Here is a 19,919-nt window from a genome sequence, read left to right as displayed (position 1 = left end):
TAGCCCTGTCTACTTAAATCTTAATCTGGAACAATATCAGAGAGATACCTTATGGAGGTTAAATATGTTTGTACTGAATCAGATGAAGGAACAAATTAAAAAAGATATTGCTGAGTACTTGGATCAGAACGATAATGGTGAAGTTTCCCCTCCAATGTTATGGGACGCATGTAAAGCAGTGCTTAGGGGTAAGATAATTGGATACAGTGCTCACCTAAAGAGAGTGAGGCAAAAAAAGCTAGTTCAATTGGAAGGTGTATTAAAACAATTGGAAGAAAATCATAAAGACACAAATGACCTGAAAATTAGAGAGTTACTTAGGAAGACAAAGAATGAAATAAATGAGATCTATACTAAAGATATACAAATAAAGTTACTTTTTACAAAACAGAAATACTATGAAGGGGGAGGAAAAGCCAGTAAGCTATTAGCCTACAGGCTGAAAAAACAACAAGCAGAGAATTCGATTCATAAAATTAAAAATCCTATTACTCATACTACTTACTACAAATTAAAAGAAATACAAGATTGTTTTGAGAATTATTATAAAAACTTATACTCCCAACCTCAAACTGACAGTAAGAAAATGGAGGATTTCTTTCAGAAAATTAATTTGCCTAAACTGAATACTGACCAAAGTAGGAATCTCGTAGCTGAAATAACGGAGAAAGAAATTCGCTCAGCCATTTCTCATCTTAAATCAAATAAGGCTCCAGGTCCAGACGGGTTTCCTTCCGAGTGGTACAGAGTTATGGAGGGTTCTTTGGTCCCTGTGTTGCAGTCCACATTTAACTGGGTTCTTAAAGAGAACAGCATACCTCCCTCGTGGAGGGAGGCAGTTATTTCATTAATACCGAAGGAGGAGAAGGATAGGTCAGAATGTGCTAATTTTAGACCAGTTAGCGTATTAAATCAGGATTATAAAATCTTTACCCATATATATTGCAAACGTATAGAGGGATTGCTACCACAAATTATTAGCCTGGACCAGACAGGTTTTATTCGAGAAAGACAAACTCAAGATAGTATCAGAAGGACTTTACATGTAATTAATCATATAACAGAACATAAGTTAGAAGCAGTGTTAGTGGGACTGGACGCAGAAAAAGCTTTTGATTGTGTTAATTGGTCTTTCTTGTACAGAGTTTTGGATAAGTTTGGATTTCACAGTAAATTTATTGAAACAATACAGGCTCTTTATGATAATCCGAAGGCAAGGATTAAAATTAACGGGGCTGTGTCCAATTCTTTTTCCTTGGAACGAGGAACAAGACAGGGCTGCCCAATCAGCCCTCTCTTGTTTGCAATCTTTATTGAGCCCCTAAGCAGATGGATCGTTCAGGATGACAATATTAGAGGAATAATGATGAAGGGGGGAGAGCAAACTATCTCGTTGTTCGCCGATGATGTATTGGTTTATTTATCTGACCCTGAACATTCTTTGCCACGTTTATTTGTGCTCTTGGAACATTATGGATCCTTCTCTGGATATAAGCTGAATGTCCCGAAGACACAGACTCTCTGTTTTAAATACATCCCCTCTGTAAATGTGAAAAATAAGTACAATTTGAAGTGGGATTCGAATTCCATTAGATACTTGGGGGTAAATATTCCAGTAGATTTGACAAAGTTGTTCTCACTTAACTACCTCCCCCTGAACGAGAAGATTGGGGAAGACTTTAAGAGATGGGCTCTTGTTCCTTTTCTGAATTTTGGATCTCGCCTGGATTCTGTCAAAATGGTTACCTTGCCGAAATTGTTGTATCTTTTCCAGTCTCTTCCACTGGATATACCTGACCAATATTTCCAGGAATGGGACAAGCTTATTTCGAGGTTCATTTGGCAGGGGCGGAGGCCTAGGATCAAATATCAGAGTTTGCAATTGGCAAAGAACAAGGGTGGGGTCGCTCTCCCATGTTTAAAGGATTATTATACTGCTGCACAGTTGAGGCCATTAATAAACTGGTGCAATCCAGGTTACTTTGCTAGATGGAAGGAGATTGAAAGTGCTGTATCAGAAGAATTTCCTATTCAGGCTGCAATTGGAGATAGGGGTCTGACGGCTAGTTTAAAGGCTTTGGGTAACCCATGGATAAGTTTATCAATTGGGATTTGGAACAGGGTAGTGGCTCAAAATAATTTAAAGGAGGAGTTGAAGATTTTGAGATGGTGTGCACTTGATCCAGATTTTTTGCCTAGAAGTTGGGACGCAAGATTTTTGAGATGGAGTTCACAAGGTTTAACAGCTTTTTGTACGTTTTTACATAAGGGGACAATGAATAGCTTCCAAAATCTTAAGAGGCAGTTTGGCTTAGATAAGGATGATTTTTTTAGATACCTCCAGGTCAGGCATTATATTAACCAAATGCAGAAGGGAGGTACTCAGGGAGGCTGGGACAATATTCTGTTGAAGGTATTTATGGAGGCTTATCGGACTGGCTCTAACCAGAAACTCATCTCGAAAATCTACAAAGGGTTACAACAAAGAAAATGTAGTTCACTGTATGTGAAACAAAAATGGGAACAGGAGGGAAATCTGGTTTCAAGAGAGGAAGATTGGGAGATTTTATGTGAGACACAATGGAAAACTTCAAGTTCAATGTTATGGCGAGAGTTTTGCTGGAAAAACCTTATAAGATTTTTCATCACCCCAGCTCAAAAGAAGCACTATACAAATTCCTCTGGATGCTGGCGACAATGCGGATGCCTCGAGGCAAACCATTTTCACATATTCTGGTCTTGTACATTATTGATCCCATTTTGGCAGGAGGTATTTAACATTTTGAAAAGGGTCTTTCAAACAGACGTGCAATTTAAATTTGAGTCGTTATACTTTGGTGACATTGGTTCTGAGAATGTTTCTTCTAATGTCAGGTATTTGTTTCGGATCCTTAGTGCTGCTAGTAGAAAAGCTATTACTAGGAAGTGGTTAAAACCAGGAACACCCACAGTGGAGGAGTGGTTTGACATAATTTATTATGTATTATTTATTTATGTTTAGGATGGAAAGGATTACTTTTGCTTTGAAATTACAACAGGAAATCTTTTTGAAAAGATGGGAAAGATGGTTGGATTATATCACGCCAATACGTCCATCATTTGTTTAAAGTGGATAGGTTTTTTTTGTTTAGTTTTTTCCTTTGTCATTTCTTACATATAACTATCTGCATCCCCTCTGTAGAGGGATTTATGTGTCATTGAGGTCTACCCCCACATGTTTGTTTACTGTGTTCTTGTTTCTTTTTCTTGTTTGTTTGTTTTTTTACTATAATTGAAAAATCCTATGTTACGGGTAGTTTAGATGCCTAATGAGTCCTTGCACACTTTTGTACTGCTGTCTGTTAGCCCAGGGTTACTATTCGGGTGGAAACGAGTATCTTTGTTGTACAATTGCAGATGGCTAATTGAAAAGTTTGGCATGTTTGGACTTGAAAGAATTCAATAAAAAGAGAATTTCAAAAAAAAAAAAAAGAATTGGACATAGAACAACATTGCCACCAAGTGGACAAAACATTGTGGGATGTGTAAGCTGTGTAAAAATGTCTTTTGTACTCTCATAATCATAGGTTGTGTAATTTAGTTACAGAAGATGTTATTTAAAGACAATAAGTTTTAAATACTTAATCACATAAAAAAAAAAGTTTTATGTGATTAATCTGCTTTGTTCAAGGTGTTTCTTGCATAAATCTTATTTTTCCAACTTCAGGACGAAATTTACCGACTGATGGTCACCACTCCTTTGAAACCTGAGATGTGACCTAAAATATATGTCCCCTACATTGATGTGAATCTGAAAACAATTGATATGAAAATGAATGTATGGTGATTTATATATGTTCAGTCCTTATTCTTAAACTTAGTGAGTAATCTAAACTCAGTTAAGACAACGCCTATACATTTAGGAGGAGGCCCTGAAACTCCCCCTTTTCCTGCCCTGATAAAAAACCCTGAGCAGAAGAGATACTATGCTGGCTTTTTTTCCTTTATGAGCATTATGAGCTTTTTACCTTTCAAAGGAGCTGACTCCGTTTCAATCAAGTCTAGCCAAGTCCAGCAGCTCGGTCCTGCTGCAATTTTTCTTAAAGACGGACACCTTGTCTGTCTAATTGTTCTTACATTTTTAAGATTTCGAACCATAGGAACGATTCCTACTGAATTAATTTTAATTTGCAACTTTTTACGCACACATCTTTGGACTTTGATCCTTTCTTGCACAAGCAAGGCATTTTAAACTTTTCTTTGGCTCACCACGTGTTTGGAAGACAGTTTACAGATTTTGATTAAAACCGAGATGGCCATGAGATTAATCTAAGAAGGAAATTGAACATTCAAAAGATATTTTTCATTTTGATTCACTTGGGACGCTGAGACAATGCAAGCCAAATCCTGCAGCCATCATCCCGAAACTTCCACCTTTAAGCTCCAGACTCAACCTTGGCTGACTAAGGCCCTGTTTACACGGAGACGCTGTGACAGTAAAACGAAACAGTTGAATATCGGATTGGCCTTTCGCTCACATAGCGTCGGTGTTTCACGGGGGTGAAAACGCAAGCTTTTGAATTCGACCTCCAGAGTGGAGCGAAACAAATACGGGGGGCGCATCGCAGCCATGTGAACGAAACGGAGCGGACTCTCTGGCTGCGATGACCTCACCACACTTCCCCCCATACATTTGGACATGCGCAGTAGTCGAGAACAAACATAAACAACCATGGCGGCGGATTCGCCTGTGCTATGTGCTTCAGCAGCTATTCGCGTTGTATAATCAGAACCTTGATATGATACACTGTGTATGTCGCCGCCGAAAGAGCATCGAATACTTGCGGCAAATTGTTCAACCTTTACCCAAGCACAGGGAGACCATACGCAGCATTTATGCAAGACTTGGGGAAACTAGCCGCTGAGGAGGATGTTGTGGAGGAAGTGGTTGTACTGGTGAGTGTCACGTGCGTCGCATTGTAAAGTTCCACTGCCCACTACTGGCCGGGCGTGAGAACTACATCATTTTCACTCCGGCAAGACTGCCGTGTAGACAGTCTGTACTTTGAATCCGGAGTGGAGTCGTTTCGGTGCGTTTCTGTCACAGCGTCTCCGTGTAGACGGGGCCTAAGGTGGCTGATGGACTTGATGAAAAGGGCTGATTGGTTCAGTAAAGAGAAAAAGAGTACCTGCGCGAGATCCACATGAAGGAGGTTGGGAAGACTTCAAAGTACAATCTGCTCTGAGTTGGTGTTGTAATAAAATAAATTTGGTTGTGTCCTTAAGCAATCTGAGTCCAAAATTCCAAAACTGAGTCCAAATTCTTTAATCACCTTTTTATCCTTTACTCGTTTGCTGGCTAAATCTTTCAAACAAGAACGTTTTAAATCGTTAGATATATATAATTTCACCAAACATGTTGAGATATACCGTAAATTCTGTACTACTGAGCGCACCTGGATATAAGGCTTATAAAAATAAGTAAATAAATGTATTTGTTCACATATAGGCCGTACTTCATAATAAGCCGCAGGTGTCCACGTTGTAACAGAGCTATCTACACAGAAAGCCGTGACACAATTTTTTTTTTTTTAATTTTAATTAAATACGTAGTCTACCGGTAACATCTGCTAATACAAAGCCTACTGGAAATCCTTTATCGAACAGTGTCTGTAACACGGCTAATGAAAAAGATAACCTTAATACAGTGATACATTTCACAAGAAAAAGTCCATCCATTCACTGCCTCAGAATTACTTCATTACTCACTTCCTCAGTCTCTTTTTCGTTGTCGCTGTCAGCGTCAACTTTACGTGCAGCAGCTCTATTTCCTTCTTTGACAGCCAGGTCAATCACCTTTAACTTCAAAGCTGCATCATATGCATTTCTCTGTGAGTTTTCCATGATGAGGGTGCGTGCATGAAGCGCAAAATGACTGATATTAAAATCCGACGAGACAAGGTCAAATGTTTTTGCGGCAGAAGCTCATTGTCCCTCAAGAACAATCCATAAATAAGCTGCATCCTTGGAAAAGCCGCATATATATATATATATATATATATATATATATATATATACACACACACACACACACACACACACTACTGTTCAAAAGTTTGGGGTCACTGAGAAATTCTTGTTTTTGAAAGAAAAGCACTGTTTTTTTCAATGGAGATAACATTAAACTATTCAGAAATACACTCTATACATTGTTAATGTGGTAAATAAATATTCTAGCTGCAAATGTCTGGTTTTTAATGAAATATCTACATAGATGTATAGAGGCCCATTTCCAGCAACCATCACTCTAATGATCTAATGGTGCATTGTGTTTGCCAATTGCGTTAGAAGGCTAATGGATTATTAGAAAACCCTTGTGCAATAATGTTACCACAGCTGAAAATAGTTTAGGTGGTTAGAGAAGCTATAAAACTGACCTTCCTTTGAACTAGTTGAGTATCTGGAGCATCACATTTGTGGGTTCGATTAAACTCTCAAAATGGCCAGAAAAAGAGAACTTTCATGTGAAACTCAACAGTCTATTCTTGTTCTTAGAAATGAAGGCTATTCCATGTGAGAAATTGCAGAGAAACTGAAGATTTACTCCAACGGTGTGTACTATTCCCTTCAGAGAACAGCACAAACAGGCTCTAACCAGAGCAGAAAGAGAAGGGGGAGGCCCAACTGCACTACTGAGCAAGAAGACAAGTACATAAGAGTCTCTAGTTTGAGAAATAGACACCTCACAGGTCCTCAATTGGCAGCTTCATTATAGTACCCACAAAATGCCAGTGTCAATGTTTACACTAAAAAGGCGACTCACACAGACATTGGATAGAGGAAGGTCTGAAAAAAGTGTTATGGACAGACAAATCTAAGTTTGATGTGTGTGGATCACACAGAAGAACATTGAGACGTAGAACAACTGAAAAGATGCTGGAAGATCGCCTGACGCCATCTGTTAAGCATGGTCTGGGGTTGCTTTGGTGCTGGTAAAGTGGGAGATTTGTACAAGTTAAAGGGATTTTCAATAAGGAAGGCTATCACTCCGTTTTACAACACCATGCCATACCCTGTGGACAAAGCTTGATTGGAGCCAATTTCATCCTACAACAGGATAATGACCCAACGCGCACTTCCAAATTATGTAAGAACTATTTAGGGAAGAAGTAGGCAATTGATATTATGATACCTATTATGAAGTGGCCAGCGCAGTCCAGATCTCAACCCGATTGAGCTGTTGTGAGAGCAGCTTGACCGTATTTTACACAAGAAGTACCCAACCAATCTAACTTGTGGGGAGGGCTTCTGGAAGCATGGGGTGAAATATCTCCAGATTATCTCAGCAAATAAACAGTCGGAATACCAAAGGTCAGCAGTGCTGTCATTGCTGCAAATGGAGCATTCTTCGACAAAAGCAAAGTTTGAGGGAGAAAATTATTTCAAATAATTATTTCTAAAATGTTCAATGTCTTGACTATATTTACTATTCATTTTGCAACTCATTAAGGTTCTGACGTCCTGACGTACTACGGTGAGCGTATTGCATCACTTCCTGTTGTGTCTCGCTCTATCGCTACTACCGATCGATAGAGCTAAAGCTAGATTGTTTATCCTGTGTATTTTCTTACATTTGTCTCCATTCACTGCACACTTTGAGTAATCGAAATAATCACCAAGCACCCCTGCGAGCTATCTATAGATCTTTTGTTTGCGTTAAACTACGTGCTCTCAGGCTAACTTAGCAGTTAGCTTCTCCTACGATGGCTTCTCTCCCTGCCTCTCCCTCTCCTGCTCTCTCTTGTCCTGTGTGCCAGATGTCTAGTTACTCCTCGTCCTCCTTTACTGATAAAGGTATATGTATTAAATGTAGTTTATTTATAGCTTTGGAGGCGAGGGTGTCTGAGTTAGAGAGCAGGCTCCGCACCTTTGAGTCAGAGTCATCTTACGCAGCAGCAGTTAGCCACCCTTCTGTAGCTGGTGCGGGCCGACATAGTGTTAAATCTCCCCCGGTAGCTCCTGAGCAGCCGGGAGGCAGTGGCTGGGTTACTGTCCGAGGGAGGCATAGTAAGAAAACAAGGCTCACGGCTCCCCACCAACCACTTCACATTTCAAACTCATTTTCCCCGCTCAGCGACGCACCCGCTGAGACAAAAACTCTGATAATTGGAGACTCCATAGTCAGAAACGTGAAGTTAGCGAAGTCAGCGGGCATAGTTAGGTGTATACCCGGGGCCAGAGCGGGCGACATCACGGCTCACTTAAAGCTGCTGACAAAGGCTAAACGTAGATTTGATAATTGTAATAATTGTAATTCATGTCGGCACAAATGACTCCCGACTTCGCCAGTCGGAAATTACTAAAGTTAATGTGGAGTCGGTGTGTAGTTTTGCTAAGACGATGTCGGACTCCGTAGTTTTCTCTGGTCCTCTCCCTAATTTGACCAGTGATGACATGTATAGCCGCATGTCTTCATTCAACCGCTGGCTATCGAGGTGGTGTCCAGCAAACGATGTGGGCTTCATAGATAACTGGCAGTCCTTTTGGGGAAAGCCTGGTCTGCTAGCTAGAGATGGCATCCATCCTACTCTGGTTGGTGCAGCTCTATTATCTAGAAACGTAGCAGAGTTTATTAGTCCCAAACCCTGACAACTCATCAGAGTTCAGACCAGGATGCAGAGCTGCAGTCTTACACACTTCTCTGCGCTTCCTTTAGATCTGTTTACCTGCCACTATAGCTGTCCTTGTGAGGCGTAAATCATAACAATTTAGTCAAAATCAAAACTACAAATACGATTTGGCAAAAAAATCTAACAATTAAATGCGGCTTACTAAACATTAGATCCCTAGCATCTAAATCCCTCCTGGTAAATGAGCTAATATCAGAGAATCATATTGATCTACTTTGCTTAACTGAAACCTGGCTTTCTCAGGATGAATATGTTAGTTTAAATGAATCCACCCCTCCCAGTCATTTGAATGCTCATATAGCTCGAGACACTGGTCGAGGTGGTGGAGTAGCAGCTATTTTTAATTCTGGTCTTATAATTAATCCTCGACCAAAGCTGAATTATACCTCTTTTGAAAGTCTTGCACTCAGTCTTTCACATCCAGTCTCTAGAACTTTTCAGCCAGTTCTAGTTGTTATAGTTTACCGCCCTCCCGGCCCATATTGAGAATTTCTATCTGAATTTGCAGAATTTCTATCACACATAGTTCTTAGCAGTGATAGAATAATTGTTGTAGGTGATTTCAATATCCATGTGGATGTTGTTAATGACAGTCTTAGCACGGCTTTCATGTCTCTATTGGCTTCACCCAGGGTGTAAACAAACCTACTCATCGATTTAACCACACCCTGGATCTTGTTTTAGCCTATGGTATTGAAATTAATAGTTTGTCGGTTTTTCTGGAAAATTCTCTGATATCAGACCATTTCCTAGTAACTTTTGATTTCTTTTTACCAACCTTAAATCCTCTTAATAAAAAAGTGCTCTCTAGAAATTTAAATGATAATGCTGTAGCTAAATTTAAGGAAGCTATTTCAGCTGCCTTTGTTTCAGTTCCATCCCCTAACCTAGTTGAAAACTCCTATAATCACTTTAGTCCCTCTCAGCTAGATCAGTTTGTAGATAGTGCGGTGGATTCACTTAGAGTTACTCTGGATTCAATCGCCCCCCTAAAACAGAAGCCAATCAAACGACAGAGATCAGCTCCATGGTACAATTTAGAAACCCATACTCTAAAACTAACGTCACGTAAATGTGAAAGAATTTGGCGCTCCACCAAAACGATAGAGTCTCGTTTAATTTGGCAAGATAGTCATAATAGATATATGAAAGCTTTACGGCAGGCCCGCACTGCCTATTACTCGTCTCTTATTGAAGAAAATAAAAACAACCCTAGATACCTCTTCAGCACTGTAGCCAGGCTGACAGAGAGTCATAGTTCATTTGAGCCATCTATTCCTTTAGCCCTTAGCAGTAATGATTTCATGAGCTTTTTTAATGATAAAATTCTAAACATTAGAGACAAAATTAGCAACTTACTGCCTTTACTTAGTGCAGATTCCTCCTATATTTTTGATTCGGCAGAAACGGTTCCAAATTCTGACACTAACCTCGACTGTTTTTTTCCAATTAACCTCGCAGAACTAAATTCGATTATTTCTGCGTCTAAACCGTCAACTTGTCTTTTAGATCCAATCCCAACCAAGTTGTTTAAGGAAGTCTTTCCTCTAGTTAGCAGCTCCATACTAGATATGATCAATTTATCTTTAGCAGCAGGTTATGTACCCCAGTCATTTAAAGTAGCTGTAATTAAACCGCTCCTTAAAAAGCCTACTCTTGATTCAGGAACTCTAGCTAACTATAGACCTATATCTAACCTTCCTTTTATCTCCAAGATCTTAGAGAAAGTGGTGGCTAATCAGTTGTGTGATTTTCTCCACAACAACAGCTTGTTTGAGGAGTTCCAGTCGGGATTTAGAGTTTACCATAGCACTGAGACTGCACTAGTTAGAGTAACAAATGATCTTCTGTTAGCCTCAGACAGGGGACTTCTATCTGTGCTTGTCCTGTTAGATCTTAGTGCTGCTTTTGAAACAATTGACCATCAGATTCTGTTACAGAGAATAGAACAATTGCTTGGAGTTACAGGGACTGCTTTACAGAACATATTGCAGGTTTAAGACAAAACTTAACTAATCATAGGAAAATACGTTAACAATACTGTTTTTAAAGAAATTCAGAAATTAACTAGAAAATTTGCATTTCCCTGCGGAAAATGCGTGTGAATGCTTCCAGCTGAAATGTTGCGGAAACACTGTTGAATGAAGAAGAATTAGCAGAAGATGAAGAAAAAGTGGAAGAAGAGGAAATAGCAGAAGAAAAGTAGAAGAAGACAAACAGTAGTAAAAGTACTACAAGAAGCTGAAGAAGTTAAATTATCTGCAGAAGAACAAGAAATAGTAATGGAAGAAGAAGATGTAGTAACAGCAGAAATACAAGAAGCAGAAGAAGAGGAAATGGCAGAAAAAAGTAGCAAAACTAAACCAAGAAGCAGAAGAAGTAAAAGTATCTGCAGAAGAACAAGAAATAGTAATAGAAGATGTAGAAAAAGCAGATATACAAGAAGCAGAAGAAGAGGAAATAGCAGAAAAAGACAGTAGCAAAACTAAAACAAGAAGCAGAAGAAGTAAAAGTATCTGCGGAAGAACAAGAAATAGTCATAGAAGAAGATAGATAGATAGATAGATAGATAGATAGATAGATAGATAGATAGATAGATAGATAGATAGATAGATAGATAGATAGATAGATAGATAGATAGATAGATAGATAGATAGATAGATAGATAGATAGATAGATAGATAGATAGATAGATAGATAGATAGATAGATAGAGACAGGCAGGACACAAGACATTAGTTACAATACACACCCGCTGTCCCCCCTCCCCTCTGTATACAAAATCCCCCAAACAAGATATAGCAGCCCCTATGTGACTAAGAATAAACATAGATTTATTAAACAATAAACAACATTTAATAAACAAGATGTAGCAAAAGCAGAAATACAAGAAGCAGAAGAGGAGGAAATAGCAGAAAAAACAGTAGTAAAATTAGTACAAGTAAAAGTGTCTGTACAAGAACAAGAAATAGTGATAGAAGAAAATGCAGTAAAAGTAGGAATAGTACAAGTAGAAGAAAGTATCTGTACAAGAACAGGACACTTCGGACATATTGCTCGCAGGAGCTGGGGATCGAACCCTCAACCTTCTGATTGAAGGGCGATGACTCTACCAACTGAGCCGCAGCCGCCACCAAGAACTAAATGAAAAAGTAAAGCATTTACAGTATAATCAAGACTAACGCCACTCGAAACATCTCCCTATTCAGTGCTTATTTTAAGGGGTAAAATGAAGAGTTCGCGGCTGAATGATGATTTTATGAGCAAGAGGAGAGATAGCTGAACGCGTTGATGTAATTTTTATGTCTGGCATCCAAGAAATGTTGGAACTACAGCGATGTAAAAACGTAGTCAATTTTTCTTTCATTTGACATTTTTCATTTCTTTCAACATTACCGTTAATGGAGAGTTTTTTGGACCACCTGCCGCTTTGAAGCTCACAGTGTCCAAACCGTAGCTCCGTTTGTCTTGAAATCTTAATGTGAGCGAGAGGACGTTTTCCTACGTTTTGAGGGTAAATTTATTTATTATTATTATTTATTTTTCGCGCGAATATTTCGCACGTTATTTATTTTTTTCGAACCTATTGTTTGTCAATGCACGCTTTCACATCAGCAACGTTATGTCGCTGAGCGAAATTTCGGCTTTTATTTTTTCGGACCGAGGTCGATTTCTACAAAGTTTCGCTTGCGACGAGTACACATCTGGCCAATGAAAACGCTTGTTGTAGGCACGTCACATACGAAAACATTCAACATGGCGGATCGCTTAGTCATCTTTGTTTCACAGCACCTGGTGCTTTTCGATAAAAGACATAAACACTACAAAGACAACGATTTGAAAGACAATGTTTGGAGGAGAATAGCTTCGGAGATTGAATGTGATGACGGTGTGTGTATAATCAAGCTCACACTGATGTGAATTGTCTTTGTTGTAACGATAGCCGACACAAAGCTAACCTTCTCGGCTAACTCCAAAAACGATCTTTTGTCACTGTTTAAAGTTATGTCGGGTGTCTCAGCTGTTACAAAAGGACGACTAGTTTTATGCAGTGTGTTTATGGATTAATTGTAGTGGACAGGACTCAACAGATGCTGAGTCTGGGCTAAACTGCCCCATCGGGAGATAATAGAGTCCTACTCTGTATAGGATCCTCCTGGATTTCTCTTTTAAAGATGTTTGTCGTTTAAATACAAAATACAGCACTGTACTGACAACAGTGTGATCTATTGTTTGATAGTAACATGATATAAACCAGCGAGTGTCTAATCAGAGCTAATCATAATACAATTCTGTTACTGTTCAGTTGAGGAAGTGAAAAAGCAGTGGAAGAATCTGAGGGACACGTACGTAAGAAAGAAGAGAGAGGAAGGAGATGTGAAGAGTGGTCAGGCAGGCGGAAAGCAGAAGAAGAGATGGAAATTTATGGAGGCTATGTGTTTTTTAGCTGAGTCTACATCTTTCAGATGGTGGGCTATAAACATTCTAGCATAACACCTCTAATTATAATTTATCAGACAGGCATAGTACTAATCACATACTTTTTTTTATAGCACTCAGAGCAATGTTGATATTGAGGAGGAGCAGGAGCAGGAGGAAGTCACAGGGCCAGCTCAGCATGTTGACCAGGCTGAAAGTGAGGGCGAGTGTGGTGCTGTAGCTCCTAGGCCAACGAAGAGAAAAAGCAGTGACAGCATGCTGGAGGATTATTTGAAGAGGAAGGAAGTTAGGGAGGCAGAAAGAGAAAGAGAGAGGTTGCAGAAAGATGACGTCACATTTTTTCTCTTGAGTTTGGCTCCCTCAATGAGGCGTCTTAACCCAGAAAAACAATCATGGGTAAAACTCAAGATGCAGGAGTTGTGCCATGAGGCAGAGTTTGGGGCTGTATATTCCTCACAGCAGTTCCCAAATTTAACTTTTCTTTAGTTGTGTAAGGCTTTTTAAATATTCTTGTTAGGTTTTGTTATTTATTACTCCTATTCATTAATCTTTTTTATTGTTCTCATTGTTTCCATATATTATTCTTGTTAATGTAAATACTTATTGTAAATATTTATAAATTGCAATTATTCATTCTGATTTATTGTTCTAATCTATTAAATACTAATTAATTGAAAAAACATCCTGTGTGCATTGACTGAAAAACAAAATGGTGTGGTAAGACACATAGCTTTTTATTATTCCTATTTACAAATCACAGTTTAAACTTTGAACAGTTGCTGAACACATTTACAGAAAGGTATGCGCATGACAAAAACAATGAAGGGCATTTGATTTGATTTAAATTGGCTGAACATTAAACTAACTGATTAGGGTGAATGAAAATGGCTTTACAGAGCAGAACCCCTGCGAACATGTGCATATTGCCAGGGAACTTCTCCTGCTGGGGAGTTGAAGTATTGGCAAAATGTCTCCCGTGCTCTCAGTGCCTCTGCAGAGGCCCTGTTTTCCCACAGGTTCCTGATTGGTGCTTGGATGCTCTCTCCAGCATCATCATCATCACCTGGTTCTCCATCATCTGGATCGTGATCCCTTTCATCAGCACGCAGGAAGTTAGAGAGGATGCAGGTGGCTTTTATAATGCTGTCTGCTGCTTCAGGACAGACTTGCAGCCGTCGACAGTAGACCCTCCAGCGCTGTGTGAGGATCCCAAAACAGTTCTCCACAATTCGACGGGCTCTGGAGAGGCGGTAATTAAAGACACGATAGTCCTCCTGTAGGTGACGTCCTGGATAGGGCCGGAGAAGATTAGGCTTTATTGGGAAGGCCTCATCAGCCACAACCACAAAAGGTAATGGCCCTAGCTCTGGTGCAGAAGGAAGAGGGCATGGTGGCGGGACATCAAGCTCACCTGCCTGGAGGGCTTTGCCAAAATTGGACTGAGCAAAGATCCCTCCGTCACTGTTGCTGCCAAAACCACCGATATCAACAGCCAGGAATCTGTAATCGGCATCAACCAGGGCAAGCAACACAATGGAGAAGGTCCCCTTGTAATTGTGGAACTGTGACCCCGAGTTGGGAGGTGCCTGGATGACGATGTGTTTGCCATCTAGGGCACCTATACAATGTGGGAGGTTCCACCGCTCTTCAAACCTCCTTGCTGTCTTCAACCACAGATCCTTGTTAGGAGACGGCATGTGGGAATCTTTCAGCTCCTCCCAGATGGCTTCACAAGTCTCCCTCACAATTATTGCAACCGTTGAAATTCCCAGCCGAAAACTTGCAGCAATTGTCGTGTAGCTGTCACCAGTGCTTAGAAATCTGCAAAGACAATCAAAGAAACTGTCATTATTTCTTAATAATATATAAAAAAACTGAACCATATCAGAATCAGAAAAAAAACGTTATTAATCCCAGGGGCAATTCTGTTATTAAATGACAACAGTTTATCCATTTACTAATAAAGGACATTTAACCAGTACAGAGAGCCCCACATTATTAGTCAGACTGCCCCAACATAACACAGACATTGATTATTTGTGTTCATAACATTTTTTGTTAAATTACTGTCCTCCATAATGTTGCAGTTTCAAACATGTTGATCCCTTGATTTACTTAGATGAGGCTTAAAGCAGCAGCTGACTTGTTAATATAGCATTGCCTTAATGAGATTTTTTAATTATGATAAAAGATAATTTAGTGTATTTCCTCCTGTTAGCTTCCTGTTTTTTATTGGTTATCAGGTTACTGAAGGTAAATAACTGTATCTGCAGGTAATGTTTACATTTTAAGAAGATAGACTTCTCATCTAACATGGATTCAGTGTTCATAAATCATTATTTCATGTTTGTTTCTGTATGCGCTGTATCAGGCCATGAGATTAGAGGCAGACACAACAGAGGAGCAAAATTTCCTCCAGTATGATTTTAAGTTTTCCTTTTCAAACAATTTAGCAAGTGCTGAGTTATTTTGTCTTTAATATCCTATCGTGTAGCCTAGTAAAAGATGGAGACATTAAACAGACAGCCCATCACGAATGAATGAACAAGATGCGCTGTGCGCACAGCTGGAGCTGTGACTCAACACAAGCGATACATTTTACACCAGAGTATCTTCTTACCTCAGACATACGGCTAATCGCTGCTCCGGGTCAATCGGGTTCCTGAAATTGTTGCTCTGCCTCCTCAGCTTTGGAGCTAGCTGTTGAAGCAGTATTTCAAAGTGTCCCACAGACATCCTAAAGTAGGTCCTGAAGCGGCCGTGGTACAGTTTCAGTTCCTGAACCAAACAGTGAAACTCGCCAAGTTCTTCTCTCCTCTTCAAAATCGGATGTACCCACTTTCCTCGTTTTTTTCTTTTGTTGTTGAGCAAAACAAGCACCAGATCATCATCGCTTGATGTTGTCGAGTCCATGATTGTTTGCTGTGTGTGGGTCTTGACTTGCGTGGCGCGAAGTTTTTTTTAGAACGTACATAATTTATTCGTAAAATCGCGTCGCTCCCGATGTGCATAGACAGGCGCGTCAAAATTCGCCTCCGAATTATTTGCAATTTCGTGCCGCTTTTTCGCGTCGCCCTTGGTGTGCAAAGGCCTTTAGTGTGAACATTCCACCACATACACACACATTGAAAAACGGTGAAGACAGCAAAAAACATCACCAAACATTTGGAGGTATAGTTTAAAAAGTATAAAAGATAGCAAAACAATGTAAATGTAGTAAAAGTAGCAGAAGAACGTGTGAACGTTTTAAAGCAAAAAGTCTCTACGTTGAACAGAGCAAAAGTTATAAGGCTGAGAAAAAGGTTGAAAAGTTGAAACATTTCCCATTCATTTCAATGGGGCAGAATTTTCTGGAAAAAGTGAAATAACTTAAAAAGTAAAAGTAGTAAAAACGTGAAAAAATATAGCCATCATGTCCAGAACAAGCTGAACAGTATGATAGTTGAACGGTGAAAGTAGCACAAACGGTTGAAGAGCAGAAGAGGGCCAAAAAACGCACGGAAGTAGAATAAGTATAAAGAACTGGATAACAATAGTGTGAATGCTTGAAGCATTCACACTAATAACCCACAGGGTCTCCTGGAGACATTTTAGTACGTTTTCGCACGTCTTTGCTCTTTACTTCCGCATTCGGCTGTGACGTAACATAAGGGAGTCCCGCTGAATCCCCGTCTGTTTAACATAGAAAATCATGGATCCGAGTGTCACTCCCGTCAATAAAGAGGAAGAAAATATGTATTTCTTTACATGTAATCGTCCGATGGCTTATTATTATGAACCTGTTAGATGTGATAGAGGGCAGAAACAGGCAGGATTAGAGGAATAACGGCCTCAGGAGAGAAGTGAAGTTGTTGTTGAGGAGAGACCCTGAGCAGGCGTCCTGCTGAGTGACAGGTGTCAGCTCGTGATATATGGGCTAGTGCTGTGTTCACATCAGCATATGTAAAGTTTGTAATCACATTCAATCAATTAAAAAACAATTTGTAGAAGGTGCAAGTGCCGATCATTCACCTTTACATTGTATGGGAGTTGCTCGTAAAAACAAATCTGTACAACGTATTACGGTACCGCGCTGTGCGTGAGAGAGAGAGAGAGAGAGTGGCATAGAACCCGATTACACAGCCTGTGCAAATGCAGCACTATGTCTTTATTTTTTATTCCTGATGCAGCCCATTGCTCACGTTGTTATAGAAAATACTGTGTATGGTGCAGGATTCTCCTGACGTGAGTTCACAGCGCACGTAATCTACACAAACATGCACAACAGCGCACACACTCCACACTTTAATGTGTGCTTTTGCACATATATTAGGCTTCGACAAAAAGTTTTAAATTTTAATGGGATAGACGTAAAGCTTGTGTTTCGGTTTGTTTCCAAACTGCGCGTTCCGTCTTTCCCCACTGCGCGCACACACACACGCTCTCTTGTAACAGAGTTGGATTTATAATAAATCGTATGACTACATATATTAATACAGACTGTCCGGTGTCTATTACGCGCAAACTAGAGAATATAACAGAGGATTCCAGCAGATCAAATCATTAAATGCTTGTCTGCGTATATAATATTTTATGTTAAACACCCAGAGATTTAAATCATTAATAAGGAAACGCTTTTGCGCCTGATGCCGAAATATTCAACGTATCTGTTCGATCGTTTCTGAGGTTGTGATAATAATTCACCAAAACACACTATGAATAGTCAAGCTAATTACACTATGCACCCGAATGTGCGCCGCGCAAATTATAAACTATTGCAGGGAGGCATCCTGTCTGTTCTCACTCACTACCACGTATCATTACACCTCTTTAATCATGTGATGTTTTAGCATGTGTTTTTGTACTTTTATTCTTTTGTGCTGCCTTCTAAATGTTTGTTTGTAAAGTGTTTTATGCTCTCGGTGCAAGACAAGTTCCCCCAGGGGCAATAAAGGCTTCATTCATTCATTCATACACATACGCATAAAGCCGATCAAAGCAGAATGACAGAACACGACTCCCTTATGTTACGTCGTATGACGCGTCATATAAAGCGAGTTCTAAACAGCTACGCTAAAAACAGCCACTTTCTCCCCTAAATTAGAGCACTTATGTGTTGAAGAACATACAGAAAATTGATGTACTTATTCTACAGCCCTTTTTTACAATTTTTTTCAACCTGCAATATGCTCTTTAAGTTGGTTTAGATCTTATTTATCAGACAGATCTCAGTTTGTGCATGTTCATGATGAGTCCTCTATGTACACCAAAGTTAGCCATGGAGTGCCTCAAGGATCAGTGCTTGGTCCAATTTTATTCACATTATATATGCTTCCTCGAGGTAGTATTATGAGAAAACACTCCATGAACTTTCATTGCTATGCAGACGATACTCAGCTCTAATTAGCAATGAAGCCAGAAGACACCAACCAGCTTTGTAAACTAGAAGCCTGCCTCAAGGACATTAGGACATGGATGACCAGAAACTTCTTACTGCTCAACTCAGACAAGACTGAAGTTATAGTGATTGGACCTAAGAACCTTAGAGAGACTTTCTCTGCCGATATGACGGCCCTTAGTAGTATTAGCGTAGCCTCTAGTACCACTGTTAGGAACCTAGGAGTTCTGTTTGATCAGGATATGTCCTTTGATTCCTACATTAAACAAATTTCAAGGACAGCTTATTTTCACCTTCGTAATATCTCTAAGATCAGGCAGATCCTGTCACAAAATGATGCTGAAAAATTTGTTCATGCATTTGTTACCTCCAGGTTGGATTACTGTAATTCTATTTTAGCAGGGTGCTATGGTAAATCTCTAAAGAACCTTCAGCTCGTCCAAAACACTGCAGCTCGTGTTCTTACTAGAACTAGGAAAAGGGACCACATTACTCCTGTATTGGCTTCTCTCCATTGGCTCCCTATAAAATCTAGAATAGAATTTAAAATCCTTCTGCTCACCTACAAAGCTCTAAACGGTCAGGCACCATCGTATCTTAAAGAGTTAATTGTACCGTACTATCCGACAAGAACATTACGTTCCCAGAATGCAGGCCTGCTTGTGGTGCCTATAGTCTCTAAAAGTACTATGGGAGGTAGAGCCTTTAGTTATCAGGCACCGCTCCCGTCTACCAGTCGGGGTCCGGGAGGCAGACACATTAGGTACTTTTAAGAATAGACTTAAAACTTTTCTTTTTGATAAATCTTATAGTTAGGGCTGGCTTAGGACCAGCTCATAGTTATGCTGCTATAGGCCTAGACTACCGGGGGAACTGGCACCAAGATCTCTTATCTCTCTCTCCCTCTTTCTCTCCCAGCTTTCATATCTTATTACTGCTTGTCACTATCTTTATATTGTAACCTCTCCGTTTTTTTGGGAGCTCCTGAGCTCTCTTAGGTTCCTTGGGACTGTTGGTGAGGATGGCCTGCCCAAACAACCCCCCCCCCCCCGAGGATGGCCTGCCCAGACACCCCCCCCCCCCAACCTATTCTTCTTTCTGCATCTTGTCCCATCTCCCCCATCCCATTTTCAAGCCCAGCACAGTTTAGCAGATGGCTGTTCTGTCATGAGCCCGGGTCTGTTGAAGATTTCTGCCTGTTAAAAGGAAGTTTTTTCTTGCCACGCTATGACAGATTAAGCTGGGCTCTTGTAATATAGCCATAAGTAAGGTCCTTTACCTGCTTTTGTAGTGTCTCGAGATAACGCCTGTTATGAATTGACGCTATATAAATAAAGATTGATTGATTGATTGATTAAAAAAAAGTGTGAGTTTTCATGGAAAACACAACATTGTCTGGGTGACCCCAAACTTTTGAACGGTAGTGTGTGCCTG

At 39.9% G+C, this 19,919-nt stretch overlaps 2 protein-coding genes and 1 long non-coding RNA gene across 4 annotated transcripts in view; 1 reads left to right on the top strand and 2 right to left on the bottom strand.

Moving 5' to 3' along the window:
* The window catches only part of syt14a (synaptotagmin XIVa), a 122,855-nt gene that overhangs the window by 87,701 nt on the left and 15,235 nt on the right, over positions 1-19,919 (bottom strand). The window lies entirely within an intron of this gene.
* LOC306840357 lies at positions 12,450-13,788 on the top strand. The gene is made up of 2 exons (XR_013781319.1): positions 12,450-13,137; positions 13,222-13,788. It is a non-coding gene; the product is annotated as an uncharacterized lncRNA (long non-coding RNA).
* On the bottom strand, positions 13,810-16,027 carry LOC306840356 (uncharacterized protein). The gene is made up of 2 exons (XM_079369587.1): positions 15,729-16,027; positions 13,810-14,929 (listed from the first exon to the last, which is right to left on the bottom strand). Exons 1-2 carry the CDS (start codon positions 16,019-16,021, stop codon positions 13,999-14,001), a joined length of 1,224 nt encoding a protein of 407 aa, XP_079225713.1. The 5' UTR covers positions 16,022-16,027; the 3' UTR covers positions 13,810-13,998.

This window comes from Symphodus melops, assembly GCF_947650265.1.
Source record: "Symphodus melops genome assembly, chromosome: 19".
NCBI classification, from domain to species: Eukaryota; Metazoa; Chordata; class Actinopteri; order Labriformes; family Labridae; genus Symphodus; species Symphodus melops.
This window is presented reverse-complemented; position numbering and strand designations above follow the sequence as displayed.

Excerpts from the sequence above, each read along its gene's own strand:
- LOC306840356 (XM_079369587.1), bottom strand. The coding sequence starts at position 16,021 with ATGGACTCGACAACATCAAGCGATGATGATCTGGTGCTTGTTTTGCTC. Across the intron at positions 14,930-15,728 it reads CGATTAGCCGTATGTCTGAG|ATTTCTAAGCACTGGTGACA; the intron begins GTAAGAAGATAC and ends TTGTCTTTGCAG.